This window comes from Nasonia vitripennis (assembly GCF_009193385.2).
Source record: "Nasonia vitripennis strain AsymCx chromosome 4 unlocalized genomic scaffold, Nvit_psr_1.1 chr4_random0010, whole genome shotgun sequence".
NCBI classification, from domain to species: Eukaryota; Metazoa; Arthropoda; class Insecta; order Hymenoptera; family Pteromalidae; genus Nasonia; species Nasonia vitripennis.
In genome coordinates, this window is record NW_022279646.1 from 1,647,798 (window position 1) to 1,672,318 (window position 24,521).

Below are 24,521 nucleotides of genomic sequence, written 5' to 3' on the forward strand. Positions count from 1 at the left end.
CTAAGATAACCATGAAAAAAGTAGGTGACAAAACTGTAGATATATAGAGAAAAGTAATATAGTGTATTGTTACTGAAAGGAGGATTCAGACTAAAAATTTATTTGTAAATAGCAAGGATGAATTAATCATCAACTGTTTGAACAGTGAAAGTGTTACCCAGCTGAAGATGTGCTGAAACATAAACTTGAATGTGTCTGTAAGGTTAGAAAATATAACCTCAACAATCCAAAAATCAAAATTGTTGAAATCGACAACTATAAAAACACAGAAATAGAGGATCTTGAAAACGACATAAACAAGAGGAATTTTGAAAGTTTCAAAAATAAGGGTAAAGTACTACATATGTACAAAAACAAATCAAGTAAACTAACCACAGTACTGATGAAGGTTCCTGCTGACATCTACTAATTTGTTAAAGAGAACAAAAATAAGATTTTTGTTAGTTACTAAAATTGCAAAGTTTATGACTCGATAAACATTAGACTCTGCTACAATTGTGTCAGATTTGGGCATAATGGCAAAAAATGTCGCGCAAATAATTCTGCATGCCTTAAGTGCGCAGAAAATCACAAGACCAGCACCGGTACAAGCAATGTCAAAATGTTTAAATTGTAATTTCTCAAATAGTAAATACAAGACAAAACTCGACATTAGACAAGATCCAAACGATCCTAACATATGCAGCATTTTTATATCCCTAATTTCCAACTTAGCAAAAATCTTCGAAAAAATCATTTATGACCGACTTTATGATTTTATGGAGTCTTGCAATATCATCTCACAAAATCAGTATGGATTTGTTACAAACAAGGGAACCAAAGACACTTCACAAAATATTACTAATACCTTATTTAAAAATTTAGATAGAAGCAAGCCAATTGCTATAACTTTCCTAGATCTTGCTTAAGCCTTCGACACAGTCAATCATAACATACTGCTACAAAAACTATATCAATTTGGAATAAGAGGTTGCGCCTGTAAACTAATATCAAACTACTTATCCAACAGACAACAAAGAGTTAAAATTAAAGATACACTAAGTGAATAAGTTTTTTCGGCTTTTGTCAACAAACTGAAGAAGATACTTTTTTTGTTCTTCATCTTGAGAACGGGAATTCACATACTCTTTAGCCAAATGAACTGCTCTTTCGGCACAATCGTTCACTACTATGAGGTGTTTTATTTTTTCTCGACGCGCTATGTATGAAGGATTATTCTCCCATAACCTACATTCATATTTCAAAAACTCTGTATTCAAATTGAACCTTGTAAAATAGTTCAAACTATGACTATTTGTAAAATAATCGAGGGTTTTGTCGTTTAGTGCCCTCATGCCCTGCTCAGACGTGTCAATATTTTTTACATTTTGATCTTTATCATCCGACGGATGGCTTTGCAGTGATTCTACAATTTTCCTTTTAACGGTGATTTCAACATTATTGTTAAAGAGAGAAATAACACTGAGTTCTGGTGAGAAATACCACAAGTGGTTTCGAAATTTACGTAAAGTAGCATCAGATATGTCTTTATCTACATCATCGAAATTAATTAATTTTATCAAATTCAAATAATTGTTTGAAATTTCAAAATAAGAGTTTTAGTGATTACTTGTTTTACAATTTTCTTTTGGCTCTCATTTAAAAACGATTATATCAAGAGAGCTGAAATTTTATATGTAAATTTGTTTTGACATGTTCGAACAATATATCAATTGGTTTTTATCTTAACTGATATAATTTTGATTTTCATATCGGACACCTGTATGCAAAATTGCACGCTCGAGCCATAGAGTGTGATGCGAGAGATATATCAACATTAGTTAAGTAAAAGCTGTCATCATAGTCTGTTTCCATACAATTTTACAAGTTACTGTGCCAAAAATAAGATATATAACTTGAATACACTGCATGTAACACCAGAATATTAAAAATATTTAGTAGAATTAATTTAAAATAATATATAATTAAATATCAAAGTGTATATAACTTTTAAAAATTAACCTTGATTTCATAAAAAAGAGAGATTTTTATCATTAAAAAAATTTTTAAAGCGTATACAAAAGTTATAAACATTTTAATTTCCCTAAATCTGCATATTTTTCTTGCACTCTTGCTATGCGTTCCCTAACCTTAAGGGGACCTAACGACCTTAAAATAATTATTACAATAATGTCTTGTTTTTTGTAAAACTGTATGATTTTTTATGCCAAATTGTAAAGTAATTATTTAATTTAATATTATAATGTAAAAAACTGTAGAAATAATTTTTTATTTATGTCTCAATAGATATATTCGCTTAAAAACTGCTGCAGTGTAAAACATATTAAAACATATTAATATAAATATTTTTATATTTTTTATTATAAAAATTATGATTAGAAAAATACGTTTACCGCAAGCGAAGCGAGACCGAACGTGCAGGTGCTATGAAATTATCTTTTAACTTGTATTCGTTTTTTTAACAAAAATGATAATGCTATTTATCGCTTGAAAAAAAAATTAAGTAAAGTAAACTAACTTTACTATATGTCATATATCAAAATGTTACCAAATTTTGATAGTATTAAGTATACTGCAAACATAATATCTTATTGGCAATAATAATGATAAAATAAATAATTAATATGTTTAGTGAATGTTTTAATGTAGCCCTAACATGAAACGGTTCTAAAAACATTTTTAAAACTTTTAATACCACACTTTGAAACGCTGGAATGAAAGTTTAAGAAATATTGGACAAAACGATAAATAAACGATCGAATGTCCACACTTTTTGGATTTTATTAATTTGATAAAACGTTTATTTAATGTTATAAAGTTGTACACTGTAAATTGTTATAAAATTCTAATAAAAATAGTTAATCACTATAAAAGATTGTTTGTATTTAGACTATGCTTTACGGTTTTGTACACAATCATACACTTTTTACATTTTTATTATATTTTTACATTGTTTTGCAGTTAATAACAGTAGTATATACGCTGGTATGGAGAGACTGGGCGTGGCCTAGAGTGACGTCACCAGTCCCGTGGCTGGCGCCAGTTGTTTATGTAAACAGAAGCCCATGTTTATATCAACAGTAGTTGATAAGGTTAATAAACATGATTTACGAACGCTACTGTCATAAACAGTCTGTCATCGATGGGTGACTTTTGTTTATTTATTTATAAATAATTATAAATAATTTTTAAAGAAAAGCTATATCACGCATACGATGCCAGCCCTCCCCCTTTTACTCAAGCAGACCCGAGCGCGACTCTCTCTCTCACTCTCTCTTTCGCTGTCTACTCCATACCGGTCCCGAGCTCGAACGCACGTGCGCGACTCTCGCTATACCAGCCTGTAGCCCCCCTCTCCTTTTACACTATAGTAGCCCGTGAGCTCTGGCGTTGCTGTACCGGACCCGCCTCTCTCTCTCTCTCTCTCTCTCTCTCTCTCTCTCTCTCTCTCTCCCCTCTCTACGCCATACTCGCGCGCGTCCGCCAAAGCCGCCGTCTACCTGTCGCTCGCGTATACCTGCTGTTTGGCGTTTATTGCCCTAGCGCCGGCTTTGATCCTTTCTGCGCTGTAATAATATATAACCTGTATGATTTCCTACTACACGGTGCCGCAAAGCCTACTCTAAATTTCAGCTTTGGGGTTTATTGATGGGATTTGTACACATTAAAATAGAGAAATTTTTGTTTGATACACTCTTATATTTATTTAGTAAAACAGTTAAAATTGAATACATGATATATTTATGCGCGTGTGTGTGTGCGTAGAACAATGAAGCATATTTACAGCTTAGAAACTAACGATAGGAGATGAATAAAAAAAGTTATAGCGGAAACATAACGTCGTACACATCTTTTGCGATTCTGGCTAAGCAAAACGCATAGATTTCTGTTAAAACTACATCTAAAACGTCGACGCTTACAGTGGCGAAATTTAAGTTTGTCTTAACAATTTCGTCGATTTTATATTTATGAAGGGCGTAATATTGTTTGAACGAGTTAAAATTTTTCAGAATTTCACGACACAGTTCAGCCTCTTCTCTTTTCAAAGCGTCTTTTATATAATCTAAAATTGAGTCCACGCCGCGATTAACTAATCCCGAAAGCTCCTCGAGCTGTTTAAAACGCAAATCGATTTACTCTTTTACCTGTCTTAAGCCAGCGAACGTTTGTTGATGCATAATTACACTAGGCGGACTCTCGTACTTTTTCTGCTTCTTGCACGCAGGCTGTGCAGGTGGATGCTGTTGTGTTTCCTCGTCATGGCCGCCGCCGCCGCCGACACTGCTGATGAACTGCTGACCGTTGTGGGTTGTCATTTCTGCTGTAGGTGCTGATGTTGGTGTTGGCCTCTCGTCGATGCCGATCGCCCTTGCTCCGAAGCTGTTTGTGAATGTGACATCGTGATTTGGAAGGAGGATCTTGCTAGGATTTCCAAAATCCTGGTAGAACGTGAAGGAGTGATTCAGATATGCATCCGTAGCCTCCATCTGATCGTTGATCACTTCCCAGCTGTGTGTGTGTGTCGAGTGTCACATACTTGGCTGCCGATCCATTGGCACAAATTTTTAACACTGCTCTGTAGTAACCGCCGTAATACTCCAGGCCTATGGTTGCACGCTTGCAGTTTGATATGATGAATTTCTTGATACCGTGGCTGGTGCACAGCAAGACGTTAGGGAATTGCATAGAGAGTTCGTCAAACGAAGGCGCACTAAAATCTTCTAAATTGATGATTCTTCAAGTCACTACTTTTTCCAAAAACTTGGCTTTTGCCTGGCCACGCACGTATATACGGCGCGCGTCTTTCACCAAGTTGCACAGATTACGACGCAGATTCTTGAAGGAGATATCTCCGTCGTGCCAGTCTAAACCGTGTATACCGAGAGTGCAGTAATTATTCTTCTGCTGCATATCCGCGGGTAATTCGGTAAAACTGCATGGCGCGCGAATGATCCAATGACCAACTATACGGCTCTGGAGAGATAAAACTCCGACTTCTTTGGGAGTAAATTTTTTATTTATATCCCGAAAGCCTTGAATATCGATCACGTAGTCCATCATGATGACGATGATGCTGTTGCTGCTTGAGTACGTTAGGTGCTGGCTGTTTCGAGAGGGAGACTAACTGCAGACTGTCAACGGGCTCGCCTTATGAAGCGCGAATCAAAAAAAAAATTTTTTTTTAAGGCGCTGTAATCGAGTGTGCGTGCGCATCAAGCGCTAAAATCCGTTACGATTTGGCGACTAGAGTCGATTTCCAGAACGTTGTCGTACTCTGCGTAAACGATACAGTTGATAGCAGTGAGAAGAGCCGTCTCAAATCTCACTTCTATGCGTATGCTACCCGAGAAGTGTTAAAAAATCAAAAGGGTTTAACGCGCGGTTTCCCTTGAATGCTTTGTTTTCCACAATGCCCAAGATTATTCTCTTCGGCAGCTGACCGTGTATAACGTTGTCGATAAAATCGTCCAATATTCTCGAGTGAAGAGTAAACGACTTAACTTCGACTCTTGTTATGGGATATTTAGCCGTGGTTTTCGATAATGCTTGCGCATGAGCCAGTAAAACTCCAGGACTGATTTTTACTCTGCGAACTATGAGTGTAGTTTCTTTGATGCTGAGTTTGAATTTTCCATCGGTTGTCGCGTCCATCAGACAAAAAGCATCCTTACTCCTCACTAGACGTACGCGCATTTCTACGCAATTAATCAGCATTCTATCCTGATTAAAGAGGTCGTGATGTAGATGTCCAATCATGTCAAAGTATCGTCGATTCTGTGTAAAATATTTGCGATTTTCCAGCCCTTTGTTCGCGATCATAGGTGCTGTGGCAGTGCTCATCGCATTAGCAGGCGATTCGGAACCGCCGCTCGTGTCGTCGTACCACAGACTCGCTGTAAGATGTGAATCTTTAGCAGCCGGATCGTAGTTGAGAAGCGTCTCTATGTACGCTCTGTAAGGATAGGCGTTATTAGGCGGCGAAACTAGCTTGAACATGAAGCATAGTGTGAGCCAGATCAAAGTAATGCTCGCTACCTGCCGGCACGACAAATTCCAATGGTGCGTCGACATCGTCGCTAAGAGACGACACAGGCTTATAATGCAGAAAGCTGCTGCTTTCAATGGACGTTTGGGTGGCTGGAAGCGTGAAAAGATCAAGCTCGCTGGACATGCATTCCGTCGAGTGAGAATGTAAAAATGCCATTTTTACCCCAAACTAAATACGCCTAGGACCAAAAATATCCGTAACACTTCTCAAACTCTTCTTTTTTCTCGTGACTCTCTTCATCCGTCCTGCCGTATGTTGCTTGCGTTTTTTGCTAGAGCCGATTGTACTCGATGTACGTGTCTTTCTCAACTGACGCCTTCGATGCACTGCGCGTGATTTATAACCAGAGCCTTTCATTATTTCTGCTATCTTTTCACCAGCTTTTCTCTTCAATTTGTTTCCAGACTCTTTAGTACGATATTTGAACGCCTCCTTGAAATTCGAGCCGTTGTTTGCAACGTCGTCCAACACGTTGATGCCTGTGCGCACAGCCTCTTTGCCCACAGCTCTGGCACCGGAAGCGATGTACGGAAGAATTTTGCGAAATAAACCTCCGAGCCACGCACCTACACCTCGTCCGCGCTGCTCGTCGTAGTAGCGTATGTAGTGACTCATCGTGACATAGCGTTATATATATATATATATATATATATATATATATATATATATATATATATATATATATATATATAATATATTATAACACTCGGTTAATACTTTTCTGCCGTGTTATAACCAGGACCAGAAGGGCCCTGTTTATTGTAAATTAACGTCGGGCGTGCAGAAAACACGGCTCGGCCGACTCAGATCATGCACGTGTTTTTATACGAGCCCGCGGAGGCGGCGTAGGTCGGGTCGTAGGAAATAACACACGAGAAGTTTAGATAAGGAAATGTATATTCAATTGTAACTATACACGGAGGTGCAAACGCCGCACACTTCGACGAACGATAAAGAGAGATGAGTGCACTCGGCCGTCACAATATATATATATATATATATATATATATATATATATATATATATATATATATATAATTAAATCTCTCTCCCTCCCTCTCTCATTATACTCCTAAGTTTTCTTTGTAAATCATCTGATGATAAAAATTTTAATAATTATGTAGCTCAGCTGTATGTACGTACGTCAAAGCAAGTCAATATCCAAAAGGCAAAACAAATTATTTTTCGCCCGCTATATCGATTGTATTTACTGTAACATGTATCTAATATTGTAATTCTTAACGCCAGATAGGGTTCTACCCCAAGGCGCAATAAAAACAATCTCTCTCTCTCTCTCTCTCTCTCTCTCTCTCTCTCTCTCTCTCTCTCTCTCCCTATCCTTCTTTCGCATAGCTCACATAGCTAATTGTTAAACTGGCTATGCGAGCTACGCAAAACTAAGATAGGGAGAGAGAGAGAAAGAAAGAGATTTAATTATATATATATATATATATATATATATATATATATATATATATATATATATATGAGTAATTGATTCGAAATAATTTTATCCATTAAACAAAAAAAAAATTGATAGCATTATATATGAAGTAAAAACAATAATACTGATTTTATTTTTAAAGTTCGTAGGTAAAGTAGTATTTAAAATTTCGTTATGATTGGCATATTCTCATTCCAACTGTATGACATAAATATTGAAAAATTTGTAAATTAGGCTTGGAGTGGGTTCGTGCGAAGAAAAAAAATATCAACAACCAAATGATTCTCAGGCTATACAATCAACCAGTTCCTATGCAAAAAATGATGCAAATAGAAGGAAAAAGCCATCGAATTTGATATTGAAATTATTATGAAAAACTTTAAGCGTACACAAACAATTAATTGGCATATCTGCTATTTCACTCTAGATCTAGATCAAAAACGTTACTTTCAATTTTCAAAATTCCTTAAGGGTGCTTAAAAATGTTCAGATTTGGATGTGGTGTACAAATGTGAAATTAGCGTCACAGATGAAAAATTTAATACGAAAGCCAAAACAATTAAGGGGTCAAGCCTGGGTTAAATCCAGCAAAAAATCAAAAAGATATTCTTCTTACCAAAAAATTTTTGATTTGATGTAATTTGAAATAAAAATCTATTGAAAATATATAAAATATACGCCATTTTTATCGAAAAAAAAAAACATTTATATACCTTGTAAAATTATTGACCAAAATTCATGACATTTCACTATATAAATAAGTGTTTTTAGTCACTTGCCACGGCTTTTTGAAAGATCCGGACCGTCTTCTTTACTCTATCCGGGCTTAAAATGTACCTTAAACATGCCCCATCGGACCGATCGAGAGACATTTCTAAAAAATATAAATTAAATATAGTTAGCAACAAATTTTGTTATCTAAAAAATATCAATTAAACATTGCTAGCAACAAAATTTGTTGAACAATCAAAGCAACAAAATGATTTTACAAGGTTGCTTTTGTTTTTTTTTGCAGGATTTAACCCAGGCTTGACCCCTTAAAAGAGATTCTTTTTGAAAAAGGTTTATTGAATTCAGCTTGCTTCCTCGAAGGTAGCAGTTTGCTGGCTTGTACAAAGTATGATACATTTTAATAAAATTTGCAATTAGTACATTTTATTTTTTATTTGATAGTTTATATCGTGTTTCCTACAAAGAGTATGCAATAAAGGATCTGCCTGAAGATGATCTGAAGGCATGCCGTGCAGACAAACCGTAGCACGACGTCAGCTGATATCAAGCGCTACTCTCTGCTGCAGAAGCAATCAAGAGCTGTTGTCACTGCCTCGCCCTCTTAACGCACTCTCAGCAAAGGGCTTGCACTGAATTATTATCTTCCTGGAAGAAGTGAATATTTTGAAACTACCGCGGTTCATAAAGGTTTTTAGTTAGATCCGGCGGTTTTCTGTCAGTATCGGGTACTAGCAGTAATACAGGCTTCAAAAAAATATTAGGCAATATTAAGCGATATTCCATGCAACTGCATACATTGCGCGAATATAGGCGCCACGTCACGCATCCGCAGCCTCCCTTCCAGGCAGGTCATCGCGTGGGGTCATTTTCGACGCCGCGCCATTTCGCGAAGCCTCGACCGCGAGCTCGCTCTCTTCCGAGCTCGCCTCGGCTTTCGCTCCCGGCGGCCAGCAGCCTTTCGCTCACTTCGAGCTTTTAGCTCTCATCTCGGTCTATACACCGAAAAACACGTCTTTTCGCGCGGCCCTTTTCAGCCGCGCGATAACGCTTTTTACTCTTTCGGACATCACGTCTCGCGCAGGACCATTTACAGCCGCGCGACGACGCTTTTATCACTTTGATGATTTCACGTCGCGCGTCGGCCATTTTCAGTCCGCGCCGACGCTTTTAATCACGCAGCAGCCCACGCACAGCCGCAGAAGACGATTCTCACCGGTTCATTTACAGCCGGTGAGACCCTCAAATTACCGCAACATAGGTTGCGAGACCAGCGAGCAGTGGAGCCAACAACAGCGGCATCAACGATATCAGCGAGCATCGACGCATGGACGCGCGGACGCAAGACACCGCATTTGCCATCAGCAACCCACGGACACCGGGCGCCGTGTCAACCAGCAACAACACCAGCGGCGCAGCTAGCCTCGCACGCCACGGCCATCTTCACCGTCTCCGGCGCCTCGCAGCTTCACTACTCTCGCAAGGACCGAATCGCTTTTTCCGTCGCGCCCTTGCGAAACCTGTCACTCGGCGCCGGGAACGCCGTCGCGTCGCTCAAAGCCGCTATTTTGCGTCGCTCGCCTGCCTCGCTCGCGCGCAAACGGCTATCTTCTGGTCGCGCATCACATCGCGCGCCGCGCTATGCATCAACAGCATCGGCGACGTCATCACCAACATCATTGGCAACAACAACGCCAGCGCGCCGATGCCGCATCCACCGTCAGCACGGAGAAGCTGCTCAAGGCTCAACAACGCCCAACGCAGCCTCATCAGCAGCCTCGCAGCCACGGACACCAGCATCGCTGACATACGCCGTCACTTCATGCTGACACCGGCCATTTTCAGCCGTTCCAGCATCGCGCCGAAGCTAGGGCATGTCGCGCGCACGCCCCTCTCTCACGCTTCATTGCGCCGAGCTGCGTCATGTCGCGCGAGCCCCACTCTCGCGCCTCTTCGCGTCTCGCACGGCTCAGCGAGCAGCCGCACGTCTCGCTCGCAGCGACAGACGCCGCGCAGTCCAGCACATCGCTGGGCCAACGACTCGCTGACGATGAGGCTGACGATCGCCGACGAGCTCATCGCTCCGGACCCTGCAGCCATCGCAAGCAGCCGATCGCTGTCGTCCAGCACGCTCATCGCCGAGCGGCTTCGCTGCATCCAGCAAGCCATCCCTGCCAGCAGCGGAGCTCCCTCCTGACGATGCAGCATAGCTGATCGTCGACCTGGCTGCACGAGTCCACCACGCAGCGTCACCTTCAACCGCATTCTCGGTACCGACGTCCTGGCACATCCGGTACCCGAGGATGTTCAGCGAAACCTTTCAACGCCGACAACCCAGGGCTCCGGGTCGTCGGCATCAGCACCACGAACACCATCAAGGCCCACAACCATCAACATCATCGCAGCCTCGCTTGATCCGGGCTCAGCAGCCCTTATCAGCACAGGCGCCACGTCACGCATTCGCAGCATCCCTTCCAGGCAGAGCCTCCTCTACAGGAATCTCATCATCGTTCCTCGGGAAGTCCGCCCTTGTCACTGGTTGGGAAGTAGCTGTGGCGGCCCCCTCCTACCGCCACATGCGGCCCGACGCGCCGCTTTGCGGAGCACCACGACGTGGCAAGCGCGAGGAGAGCTTAGAAGCTTAGTCACTTTCGTGAATCAGTCACGACCTGGCCGCCAGTGCGAACAGACCTAGTCATCTTGTACATAGTATAATCTAGTCACAATCAGCACTCAGTATTATCTTTATTCCTTGTACCTTGTCTGTTCGTCCTTGCCTACCTTATCTCCTATTAGGGAGCGTAGAAGAAGAGATTCATCTATTCATCTTAATCTCTAAATATTCACGGCATATACGAAGACCATACCTTCAAAATTTAGTTTTCGAGTTAAAACAATTTAAAAAATTTTGCGCTTTATAGTGTGTAATAAAAAAACGACGAACGATAATATAAATTTTTCGGGATAAAAATATAGGTAATTACTACCTCACACAGGTTTTCACGGGGCACAAATGCTTTCGGGTGTACCTACATAGATTTAAAATAGAGGACTTTCAAACTGCCCAGTATGTTTGGACGCTAACAAAGATGTGGAGCATGTCTTAATGTGACTGTTCGCGATACCCAACGTATCGAGAAGAATTCGAGTGTTATCTTCAGACCAGAGTGACACCTAAGTCAATGATCACAGCTTTGTTGACGTCGGAGAATAGTAGGTGTGCAGTAAATAACTTCGTAAAAGCTATTCTCGAGAAGGATAAAAATGACGAAGAGAAAAGAAGAGAAAAACAAGGTTAAACATCCGAGTTAAACTGTTGCTTGACGAAGGCTACTAAATCGTAAATACGAAACGCTGCTTGGATCGATGCTAAAAAACGTCGGTAACTAAGTTGAGCCGTTGCAGAAGAACGTAGTCAGGGTTAAGTCTGTTCAGAAGATGGCCGGTCGATGCTTCACAAGGTAGACGACCAAACGATGCTGCAGAAAGCTGGACGAAGCAGAATGAAAAAAGACGAGTTTTATCCTAAACCCTTAATCACCTTGATGGATAGGGGATAGTTGAAAATGTCGAATTTTAAAGATGAAGCCAACTATGCTACTTAATGGGCTTCACGGAAGTATTGATTAATGATAGTGGCTGTGGGTATCCGGTGTCGGAGGGCCACTTGCGCAGAGCTTGCCACATAAAAATAAAAACACACACATAGCTTGTCGCAGATAAAGCAGACACGTATCTTTTTTGAAGATTTTAGGAAAACTAGTGTTGTTGTAAATAAAATTCTTTGACAATAATAAAGGCTAAATCATACTCTACAAAGTTACTACACCTTTTTTTACCAATTCATAAAGTTTTCTAACAGGAATAGGTTTAATACAATGATGCATAAAAAAAGTGTGGTAAGATGTTCTAGGCTCTCTCATCCGATGGATCATGGCAAATCATGTTTTAAACCGCGATTAAACGATTACCCTGGTGTTTATTTAATTTTAAATCAATTTTGAAAATTGATTTTAAAAAAGTAAATATATGGTGGGGCAACCTAACGTTTGGCGGCACGCAGCGTACTTCCCTACTGCTGTGATTCGAGGTTAGTGCGTCGTCTGCTGCGTACAGAAATGCAATCTTCTTCAGAAAACCGTTCCTGTGCAGGCTCGACAAATATAGGCGCTTAGTCGCAAATGTCAACGCAAAAGCTTGTCGTTCCCTTCGGGACATAGGCGTCATTAAGTATTTCTTGACATCGAAAATTGCTGCAAATGGTTTTCGACGATCGAAAAGTACTTGCAACTATTTCTCGACAATCGAAAGATACTCATGAGTATTTCTCGACGATCAAAAGATACTCTAAATGCTTTTTAACGATGGAATGATGCTCCGAGGGTTTTCCGACATTCTAAAGATGCTCCCGCGATAACATTTACGACTAAGCGCGCATGTTCGTCAAGGCCTGCAGAGGCACAGTTTCCCAAAAGCGCATAACTTGCACGTGTGTGTGTGTGTGTGCGTGCGTGCGTGCGTGCGTGCACATATATATATATACATACATACACACACACACTAGTCATGAGAAGAGCAAAGAAGTGACAAAATATCTATCATTTACCACATTTCCTGTACATCATTCCTTATTTTACGCCGGGTCTCTTCATACTGTAGAGATGGTTGATTATAATTACCGTTAATCACTTCTTCTCGATTGAATAAATCATAATAAACTGACTCTTTGCGTATTTTTTCTACTATTTTTCCGAGATGATTTCCTGGTATGGATTCAGGGCTGTTTCTATAAACGAGTAAAAAGATAAAAATTAAAAAAAAGGCAAAAGAAAAGTTCAAAAGACTTAATCTAAATGAATGAAGTAAATGTAAAAAACACCAAGATAATTCTAAAATATTGTAAAACACATTTTAAAATTTATTGTATTCATTTATGAATTGTCGAGCAATTAACGTAAAGATTTTGTTTAAAAAAATGACAGTACAACACATATGTTTAATGATTCAATTCAACTAAATTTATTACTAAAAATAACAGTGCAAAGTATTTTTCAATAGAGGGAATACCCATAAATTGCAGAGGTAAAAACAGTTACCTGTATGCAAGCTGGTGTTATAAAAAAAAAACATTACAAAAAATATAAAAATACTTAAAAACTAAAGGAAATTTTAATTTTGTTTCAATAATATTTATAACAGCAAGAATCATAAACACACACACACACACACAGACGACCGCCAGTATACTGGTGGGATAAAGAAATTGACGCGGCCCACAAAAAGTGTCATCGAACCAGAAGACGGGAACAGCAGACTCGGAAGAAATACTACAAGACATGTCTGGGTAGAGAAATAGTGGACGCTTTTAATAAAGAAATGAAGGATGCTAAATGGATACTCAAGTAAAAAATCCTAGAAAATAAACGACGGTGCCTGAAAGAGTTACAGGACGAGGTTGAGCTGGATCCCTGGGGGCGACCGTACTAAGTGGTAATTAAGAAGATAAAGGGAGGTTATATCCCCCTCCAAAAAGCCCGGAATGCTGGAACGTATTGTGACCACACTGTTTCCCCTTCAACTGTAAGTAACAGCTATTCCTGAAGCGGAGGCAAATGACAAAACCATTCCAACAATCACCACAGAGGACTTACTGGCTGCATTCAAAAGAATTGGCAACAACAAGCCTCCAGGCCTAGATGGCATACCCAATATTGCATTGAAACAAGCTGTACAGACACGCCCCAATGTCTTTGTGGACCTGTACAATTCATGTCTCGAAGAAGGGACGTTTCCTAAGAACTGTAAGAAGCAACGCCTGGTACTATTACCAACAGGAGATTAGCCACCTGGAGAAGCTGCCTCATACAGACCACTCTGCATGCTGGACATCCCAGGCAAGATTTTAGAGCGCATAATCGGCGTTAGAATCGACCAAGTCATTGAAAACCAGGCGGACTAGCGGAATATCAATACTGCTTTAGGAAAAAACGCTCCACTCTTGATGCCGTAAGCTTAGTAGTCGACACCGCTAAAACTGTATTGCAGTTGGAATACAAGGAAAAAGATGGAAAGGAGGATCCAAGAAGTACTGTGCTATTATTATACTTGATGTTAAAAATGCGTTTAATTTAGCCAGCTGGGGCAAGATACACAAGGCACTACGGAAAAAAGAGGACCCTCAGATATAAGAAGGATTATGTCTGAGTACCGGAAAGACAGAACCCTTTTGTATGACACAGAGAGCAGTACGAAAACCCATCAAGTAACTGGAGGGGTCCCACAAGGGTCAGTACTTGGCCCATTATTGTGGAACATCATGTACGATGGAGTACTTACGCTAGAGCTACTCGAAGGGGCAACAGTTGTAGGGTTTGCAGATGACATTGCAGTAGTGGTAGTAGCAAAGCAAAAGAAAGAGGTGACGGAAATCGCTAACGAGGCAGTAGGTATAATCCAGGATTGGCTAAAGCAGACTGGGCTTGAGCTTGCTAGCCATAAAACGGAGGCTATCCTTATATCCAGTAGAAACAAAATTGAGACAATAACGCTGTCAGTGGACGGACACGAAATAGACTCTCAGCCGACCATTACGTACCTCGGAATCACAATAGACGCCAGACTAACGTTTAAGCAGTATCTTGAGAGGGCGAGCAATAAGGCAGCAAAAGTCGGTGCTGCACTATCGCTACTAATGCCAAATGTAGGTGGGCCAACGCAGGGTCGAAGGTTACTTCTAGCTAGTGTAACTATATTAATTATGTTATACGCTGCTTCAATATAGGCGGACGCTATGTGGCGAAGTCCTACGTACGAAAGCTGTCAACTGTTTATAGGAGAAGTGTATCGCGGGTCGCATCTGCCTACCAAACAGTATCAGAAGATGTAGTGTGCGTTATCTCAAGTATGCCGCCTATTGACCTTTTAGCAACAGAACGAAAGAATATATACGAAGAAAGCTCTTGTGGTGACAATACTCAAAAGGAAGTTTGGAAATTCGCGAAGAAATAAACCCTAGCCGAGTGGCAAAGACGATAGGACTCCAATTAAGAGGGGCGATGGACGCACCGCCTCATACCACGTATTGTTAGCTTGACCAATAGACGACATAGGAAAGTGAATTACTTACGCAGTTTTTGAGCGGACATAGATGCTTTCGAGCCTACCTACACCGCATCAAGATAGAGGACACTCCAAATTGCCCAGTATGTATGGAAGCAAACGAAGATGCGGAGCATGCCTTCTGTGACTGTTCGCGATTCGAAATAGAACAAGAAGAACTCGAGTGTTACCTTCAGACTAGGGTGACCCCTGAGTCAATGATGACAGCTATGCTAGTATCGAAAGATAGTTGGTGCGCAGTGAACAACTTCGTAAGGACCATTCTCAAGAAGGTTAGAAATTACGAAGAGAATAGAAGGGAAGGACAAGGCGAAACAGCTGAGTAAAACTGTTGCTAGACGAAGACCACTAGGTAGTAGATACGAAACTCTCCTTAGACTGATGCAGAGGAACGTAGGAGTTACGGTTGAGTACCTCTAAGTGCTCCTCATACCGATGCTGAGAAACGTAGGTAACTGAGTTGAGCCCAGACTCGCTCACATGATTCAGAGAAACGTAGGTGTTGGGATTGAGTCTGTTCAGAGGATGACCGGTCGAAGCTGCTCGAAGTAGACGACCGGCCGATGCTGCAAGAAGCAGACGGCTGAACGATGCAGAATGAAGAAGACGAGTTTGATCCTGAACCCCTAATCACCTTGGTGGATGTATCGAGATGTCAAAGAAGAAGCCAAAAAGTCTAATTAACGGGCTTTGCGGAGGAATTGTTTAACGATAGTACCTGTGGGAATCCGGTGTCGGAAGGTCACTTGTGCAGATCTTCCTCTACCTACGCGATATAAAAAAAAAAAAAAAAAAAAAAAAACACACACACACACACATTGTAAAAACTTATCATTTTTCAACTAATTTACCCAACTATGATGTTTCTGAGAACACTATTTTGCTTCTTAAGTATCTGGAAATTATTTGTTATCTGCATTAATCTATCTTCATCATTTTTAAAATTTTTCTTCAACTGAGATACGCTGATCGTAGAACTTTTGAAGATATGACTTATTGACAAAAATATCGCTAGTAGCCAAGCTATGATAAGGACCAAACCTAGCTTTCCTGACCACTTACATCTGCCATGATTAGTCCATAAAATACTCATCTTGACCTAAAAACAAACATGCACTTTAAAGTCTACAAGTGTAAAATCGATTAATTTTAGCTAGTATTTTAAAAGGAATTTTTCTCTTTGATTTTAATTTGCATTTAAATGATTTTATCGGAATAACAAAACTAAAACTAATGATTTCTTAGTTGTGATTAGGATAGTAGCAAATGTATGGCCATTTATATTGTAATTTGTATAACAGTTCATGGCACGCCATAAATACAGATATTAGCAAAAATGGCCTTTACCGCACGTATTGTCGGTACACAAAATAGAATGAAAAAATTTTGATGACGTCATTTTACATTTTAAATACCCTATTGAAAAAAATAACGTCATGTGCTAATGACATTTCCTGAATATTTTAGTCACAAAAATCACATATTTGTGTAGTTCTAAAAATCCTAAATATTTCAGAACGGATAAAAAAAAGACGCCTTATAGGTGCTACCTTCCAGGTGGTATAGCACGGAAAATAGAGGCTAACGCCTACCCTGACGGAAAAAATTCTTAATATTTCATAGTTTACTCCAGAAATTGAGAGTTGACTTTAGATTTAAGTGTTGAGTTTTACCGTCTATATTGAGTGAATACTCTCTCGTTTGAGGGTTAACTTTCAAAGTTGGGTGTATACTATGGATGATTGAAAGTTAACGCTCGGGTCTTAAGAATTTACTCTCAACGTAGAGTGTACATTCTGAGAGCTTGAGAGTTAAAACTCAAGCTTCAAAGGTTAACTTTTAAATTTGGGTGTATACTCTGAAAGATTAAGGGTTAGTGCTCGAGACTTCAAAGTTGACTCTCAAAATTGGGTCAATACTCTGAAAGATTCAGAGCTAATAGTCAGCGGTCAAGGGTTACCTCTTAAAGTTGAGCGTATACTTATCCTTTAATGTTGAGTATTAACTTTTAAACACCAAGAATTATTTTTAATCATTAGGACTTGAACTTTAAATTCTTCTCAAGGTATTGTTCAAGCGAACTTAAGTGATTGTGATCTTACATAGGGCCGTGTTTTGTATTATTTGTTCACTATCTGCTGAATTTGTTCACTATTTGTTCATATCATCAAAAATTCAATTAATAATTATTTGTAATTGCGTAGAGAACTTTGGGAGACAGAGATTCATTGATTTAATAAATCAATTATTTCACATAATATAGTGTATGAAAATTACGGTCACACTGATACTCAGTTTTATCGTCGCCTCAACAGTGTGTCGCATTCTCATTGTTGGAAAAATTATGCATAACTGAACAAATATAAGACATTGCTAATGCGTATACTATCTATGCTTATACCAATGGCATAATTAGTCCATTATTGCATTATAATTCTGCAGCCAATGCGGGGATTTGAAAAAAAAAATTACTCTTAAATTTGAAGGTGTTATTAAGTAGCAGTTCCTCCAAAAGAACTGGAGAAGATACAGAGAAAGTATATGAAATGAGTAATGAAAATAGACAAAACCACTCCTGAACACATACTACATTTGGAGACGAAGAGGTACAAACTCGAAACAAGAACGAGGAGAAGAGCCATGAAATAAGAGGTCAAATTGAACAAGGCAAAGGAAGGTACCTTGTGGGGAGAATATTGGAGAACTCTAAAAAAGGAAAAAGAAGAAGAAAGGGGGAGAGGAAGGAGAAACAAAACTAGAGAAGAGAAACTGAATAAAATTGGCTGAGCACTGTCAGAATATCACAAAAGGCTGAAAGAAGGAGAGAAAATGGGAAAGCGAAATGGGAAAATCAAGACAGGCGAAAGATGTAAGAAAACTAATAAAACCTCAGGGAGAGATTCCGACATATTTGAGAAGAAAAGGGAACACAGGGAAAAAAGGACTAGCTATCACAGCAAGATTCAGATTGGGCAACGAAGCACGAGGATACAGGTATTAGATGAAAGAGGAAGAGAGAATATGCAGGTTATGCGGAGAAGAAGAAGAGACGCTCGAACACATATTCGTGAGGTGCAATAGAACAGCTAATAAAGAAAATAATTGGAGAAACATTTTGAACGGGGAAAGAAAGAACTTGGCAAAATTATACAGAGTCATATGGATAAGGAAGGAGAGAGAAAATCGAGAAGAAGTTTAAAAAAGAAAATAGGCAAAAGAGAGAAGGAGCAAACGAACAAACATAAACAGCAATCGAAAGGAAACAATAGCAAAAGGGACAAATACATGAGATCTACAATTTCACTAATTTCGTCTAATGACATCACAAACAGTAGTTCTGTATATAGATTTTTTAAAAGGGTGTTCAGTTTAAGACTGATTGCGCCCAAGTAACAAAACTTCGGACGTAGACATTGTTTTAAACAAGTTAGAAAAAGCACATCCACTTACTTTGTTGAGTCTCAAATGTTTGACGAAAAAGTTGATCATGTCAATAGCCTTAGGGACAAGTTTTCGAGTTCAATCGATTGCTTTTCTTAACTTGGATAGTATCGCTTTTAACTTCAAAGAGGCCGAAATAGAGATTTGAGAGTTAATAAAAACATCAAGACTAGATGCGTGCCAACCCTTGGGGGGGGGGGGGCATTATAAAATAATTCACAGTATTTCGATCTTGGATAACGTATTGCAGTATGTAATATAGCTGAAAAGAAAACTTATGTTTGGATTTTATCTTATTTAGGTCTTTCTATTAAACAGTTGTATTGCTGTTTAAGATACTTTCCTTATCTAGAATTTTATTCCAGGACGCAGTGTCCTTGGGATACTCTAGAGAGTATCAAAACTTACAGTACAGTTGATTTTCAAAAGACTTAGTGCCCCTGAAATTAAACTATACTGTAAGAGAGTATAAACGCAAAGCAATGCCTAAGTATTTCGTCCTTGACTAACTTATTGTTCCTAAAAAAAAACTTATGTTTGAATTTATTTTAAATGTGTTTAAGATTTTCTCCCAAACATATTTAGTGCTGTTTGAGATTCAAATAGTTTATTGTTCGCTACGTTAACAGCTGAAATTCATTTTAATTTAAACCGCAAGTGTAAGGGACTGGACATAATGCCATCGCCTTAACTCGCGTACAATAATGTGCTCAGACCGAAGTCTACTGGGGGAAGGAGTCTCAATGCTCATTAAGTCGGGGACTTCGATGCTAATTTACTTTCCACGTCGAAGAATGCCAGTTTCCTATATGATCTGGCAGGCGAACTGGCTCTGAGGATTGTTGATCACGGCCCAACGAACTTTACTACGCAGCCTGGTACTTGGATAGATGCAATCATGATTGACATCAACGATACTATACTAACACATGATAATCAAATAGCTCCTTATCACAATCAGCATAATTTAATTGAGATGACACTAGATTTGTACACCGCGTTACTACCCTGCGAATCCTTTACTTACAGGGCTTTTAAGGGGTCAAGCCTGGGTTAAATCCTACAAAAAAACAAAAAGATATTCTTCTTACCATAAAATTTTTGATTTGTTGTAATTGGAAAAAAAATTCTATTGAAAATCTATAAAATATACACCATTTTTATCGAAAAAAAAACATGTATATACCTTGTAAAATCATTGACCAAAATTCGTAAGAAAAATATCTTTTTGTTTTTTTGCAGGATTTAACCCAGGCTTGACCCCTTAATAAAGTTAATGCAGCGGATTTGAACGCTGTACTTGCCGATTGTGACTGGTAGTCGTTAGATTCATCTTCTACGGAGCTTGACGTATTGTTACGTGACCTTACGGAGAATGTTACTGAAGCTATTAACACCTTAGCTCTAGAAAAGACGGTTCGCCCAAGGAATCGTCAACCTTCTTGGATTACTTCCGACATCGACTTACTGAAAAGAAAGCAGGACGTCGCGTTGAGATGGTACAAAGGGACTGGGGAGCCCTTCTTTTTGGATGAATTCTTAAGATTGCGCAAAGAAGTGTCAGAAGCTACTGTGCATGAGCGCACAAGCTATAAACATGCAAAGCTGGCTGACACTATTGATAATAACAGTCATTTTTGGAAAGAATTGCGTAATCTCGGTCTTCTTCCAGCATCGGCTAGTAGCCTCCGTAGTTTTTCGTTAGATGGGCTTTATCGTTATCTTGCTAGTGTGTCTTACTCTTCATCTGAGAACATGCAGGATGCCTTGCACGTTATTAAATTAATGCCAGATAAGGGTTTGACTCTAAGTAATGTGCCCTTGCATGGTAAACCGCAAAGTATCATAGCGAAGGCACTTCCTACCATCGGTCCTTTTATTTTGAGCATTTTTAATCTTTCCTTTACTAATAGTACTTTTCCTGAGACTCGTAAAAAAGCACAATTGATTCATTTAAAGAAGAATTCGGCGCCCTCCTCTCCAACAGACTTCCGTCCCATTGTGCACTTGAGCTTTCTGTCCAAGGTTCTGGAAAAGTTAGTAAATGATCAAATCGTGGAGGCTGTTATCCACAAGGAACTCCTAGATCCATTACAGACAGGCTTTCGAAAACATCACGGTACCACTACTGCTCTACTTAAGTTGACGGAGGACATAAGAACTGGCTTTGAAAACAAAAAAAAAAAACTGGTAACCACAGCCTTGCTGTTCATCTTTAGTAAGGAATTTAATACTATTTTGCCGACACAACTGTTACGAAGGCAGGTAGCATGGGATTTTCTCGCTCGGCACTTTGTTGAATTCACTTGTATATATGAAAAAGAAAACAACAGGTTACAGCAAAGAGTGGTACCTCTGAGTGGCTTACTAGAAATCTTGGTGTCCCACAGGGTTCTGTGCTTGGTCCATTGCTGTTCATTCTGTATATCAATGACATTTGGGATCAGTTTGATGGACGTGACATTGGAAATATACTTTACGCGGATAACCTATAGGTTTACATACAGGTACCACGAGACTTAATCGTGGAGGGTATCTCTAGACTCTCCGAGGCTGCCAAAGAGGTCTCTGATTGGGTAGAGGGGTCTGGCCTCTAGCTCAATTCCGGCAAAACTCAGGCTATATATTTTGCCACGCAACATACTGTTAACTTGATTGAGAGGATGGGGATTGCTGGTGTTGGGCTGGGGCGGGATGTTTGAGGCAAATACTTTCTTGGAAGCAACATTTGGATGAGGTTACTAAGAAAGTTAATAATGTTTTATATAAGTTGCGTTTTATTTGGTCGTACACCACGGAAATGCTCAGACAGCGTCTTGTAAGGGCGCTCGTCTTTCTACTTTTGGACTACCGTGACGTCATACTGTTAGACGCTACGAACAAACAGAGGATTGGACTACAAAGATTGCAGAATATCTGTACCAGGTATATCTTTGGAATAGAGCGTGATGTTTACGTAACTCACTACCGGGTCCGATTGAGCTGGATGTGCACGGATACCAGACGGTCATATTTTATGGCCGTCTTACTTTATAAGGTTTTAAATTTTTTGTGCCCCATCATATTTATTCAAGCCTTTTGCAAAGCGCCAATCCGATCGTCCGGCTATGTCAGTTACAGGGAACTACTTAAAACACAGGGAGTACGACTTTGGAATCCGCATCCGAATGAAATTAAACATAAGCCGTCACTAGCACTCTTTAAAAGCACTCTTAAAATACATTTACTGAGTATTGACTGATAAGACTAGTCACTGTCTATCTTGTATACCTGACGAGCTGTGATGTATCTTTTAATGTAATATAAATTATTTTGTGATTTATAGTTGTGAAGGAGAGAACTTATATGTGTGATATTTATTTTTGACAGAGCTACTTGATAGATGATATTTTTGACTTATTTATTAATATGTGCAATAAGAATAGTATACAATGTAATTTTTGGAATTTTTGACTAAAACAAATCTATTATTATTATTATTATTATTATTATTATTATTATTATTACTATTGTTATTATTAAATCACGAAAGTGAAAAAAAGCCTAAAATTCTCCGCTCGATAAACTGTTCCCGTGTCTCGGTGGATTCTAATTCGCATGTAATTTTCCTCCTGTAGTATTTTGCTAAATTTATGGCCTCATATACACTTATCGGCCGTTAGCTTTATTTACTACATCGACTCTTCTAGAATTCGAGGAGAAATCACGACGAATTATTCTGTCGCTTGCACTCATAATACATAATTTAAAAAATCAATAACTTGGACCACGCACGGCCTTAAGTTGTGACGCGGCCAGCGTTTGTTTACACTCGCGTCTTCCTACTGTATTAAGTATCCGCACGCGCTCGGCGACTTGTTATTTTCGTTTTGCCGCTACGCTTCGAAACCTTCGTTTGCCGAGCGACACTTCTCAAATTAACGCGTGAAAACTTTAAACGCGACTAGAATCTTCCGGCAGTCAGATATTTTTGGTAGTTCGTTCAGTTTTAACCCGTTGTAGCGCCAAAGTGTAACGGGAATTTCCCCGTTGAAAAGCCGTGTAACTCCCCGCGGCGCTGCCTGATGCAATTAGCGCTGACGGAAGTTCGCCAGCGATATCTCTCATTGATCGGGTACTTCTCAAACGTTAGCTGAGAGTGCAGCGTACTTGATGGTCATCGGCAAGTCCCGTAGATAAATTGCGCGAGTACTGCTGGACTCGCGCTATCACACAGCGATGCAGATGTTGACCGCGGCAGCCACGCAATATCCGAGTAGCTCGCGACGTCGACAGAAGGTCGGCGTCGCTATATTTCGGGCTGGGCAGCACGAGCACTCACGAGCAGAAATGACACACAGAGATTCATTTAATGAAGCGTTTATTCTTCCTCTCGATCGACAAGATATTACACTGCGCTTCTTCGGCGCTGAACCGGCACGCCCGCACGTGCTTACGTCGCGTTGCCTGCATAATTATCAAGGACGTTTCTAAAGCAAAAAATGTCGTCGATATTCGGTTTCGCACGCACGCAATTGTTAACGATCGACCGCATACCTTTTTTTCCGTAGTGCTCAGGCGTACGATGATACAGGGCCCACCAAGCACCGGAGAGGCGTCCCTCTCAAACTCAGGTGGATAACGAAAGGACTCGGGCAAAACTTCGCCTCGTGAATCCCGAACTGCTACTTTCCTTCTCATCGTCGCCGAAAGGTCGTTGCTCACAAGGTTGCGCTTCTCTGTTGCTGCTCAGAATACTCGAAAAGCCAGGTCTTATCGTGTTTGCGGCGCGTGCTGGCGGCCAGCGTGATTCCCTTCCCCTCCAGCTCCCCACCTCAGCTCTGCTTCTCCATGTCTGCGGCCGATGCTGCGCGACGTCTCACAAGACCGCGCCAACACTATGCTGCCGGGGCTCCTTACAGTACATAAATATTTTCAAGATATGCAATAGACAAAAATTATGTCTTTTATGGTAACCTACACAATAACGAACAATTATCAATGTAATTGTTAATGCTATAATGTATATCGTAAGCAAACAATGTGATCTACGGCTCACTATGGGTTCAAATAAGAACATTTGTGTCAAAATAAAATAGCGCCTCTTAGAAATGCTTTACGGGCCTGATTTTTTTTTCAAATGTTGGTAGACTGATACGATTAATGGAAAATTATTGACAATTCTACAACGTATCCGCCCACACGTGGATATAACCTAAAAGATAAAAGATCCTAGAAATCGAGTATTATCCATACATCAATGGATATATGGAAGAATTATTTGAGAGTTAACGTTAGAATTTTTGATATATGAACTGACATTTAAAATGTTAATGGGGTAATTAATACCACATTTTTATGGAACGAATCCTAACCTCTAAAGCAGATATTTTTTTTTATTATGACATGTAACCATGACATGCACTAATTTTTATAGAAAATTTACCAGGAAGTTTAGATACTATGTTTGATTCAATACATTGACTCTCATTTTGTCCAAAAACTGTCATAATTTCGAATACAACTTTACTTGCTCTTACAAAACGTGAATTTTCGTAGTATAAAGTAATATTATTAATTTTTATGAGCAGGTAAATACTAAAGGTGCTAAATAGTTTCTAAGCAATCAACTAATGTTCCTATTTTGTCAGAAAATTGCCATAACATTAAACTAGATATTTTTATCTAATATAATCGTACTCTTGTAATATGAACCGACATTTTAATAATTTTTGAAAAAATAATACTTCAGAAATTAAG

General features: G+C 39.6%; 1 protein-coding gene across 15 annotated transcripts in view; it reads right to left on the reverse strand.

Annotated features, from left to right (window-relative positions):
• The window catches only part of LOC100114017 (alpha-(1,6)-fucosyltransferase), a 244,389-nt gene that overhangs the window by 139,357 nt on the left and 80,511 nt on the right, over positions 1 to 24,521 (reverse strand). For 10 of the 15 annotated variants that reach the window (XM_032602090.1, XM_031930220.2, XM_031930221.2 and 7 more), the window contains 2 exons: positions 16,193 to 16,440; positions 12,829 to 13,008 (listed from right to left, as the gene is read on the reverse strand). In XM_032602090.1, coding sequence (XP_032457981.1) covers positions 12,829 to 13,008; positions 16,193 to 16,434 — 422 coding nt within the window. In that variant the 5' untranslated portion in view covers positions 16,435 to 16,440. The remainder of the gene's footprint in view (positions 1 to 12,828; positions 13,009 to 16,192; positions 16,441 to 24,521) is intronic. The other 5 variants (XM_032602095.1, XM_032602094.1, XM_032602096.1 and 2 more) reach the window with 1 other exon arrangement.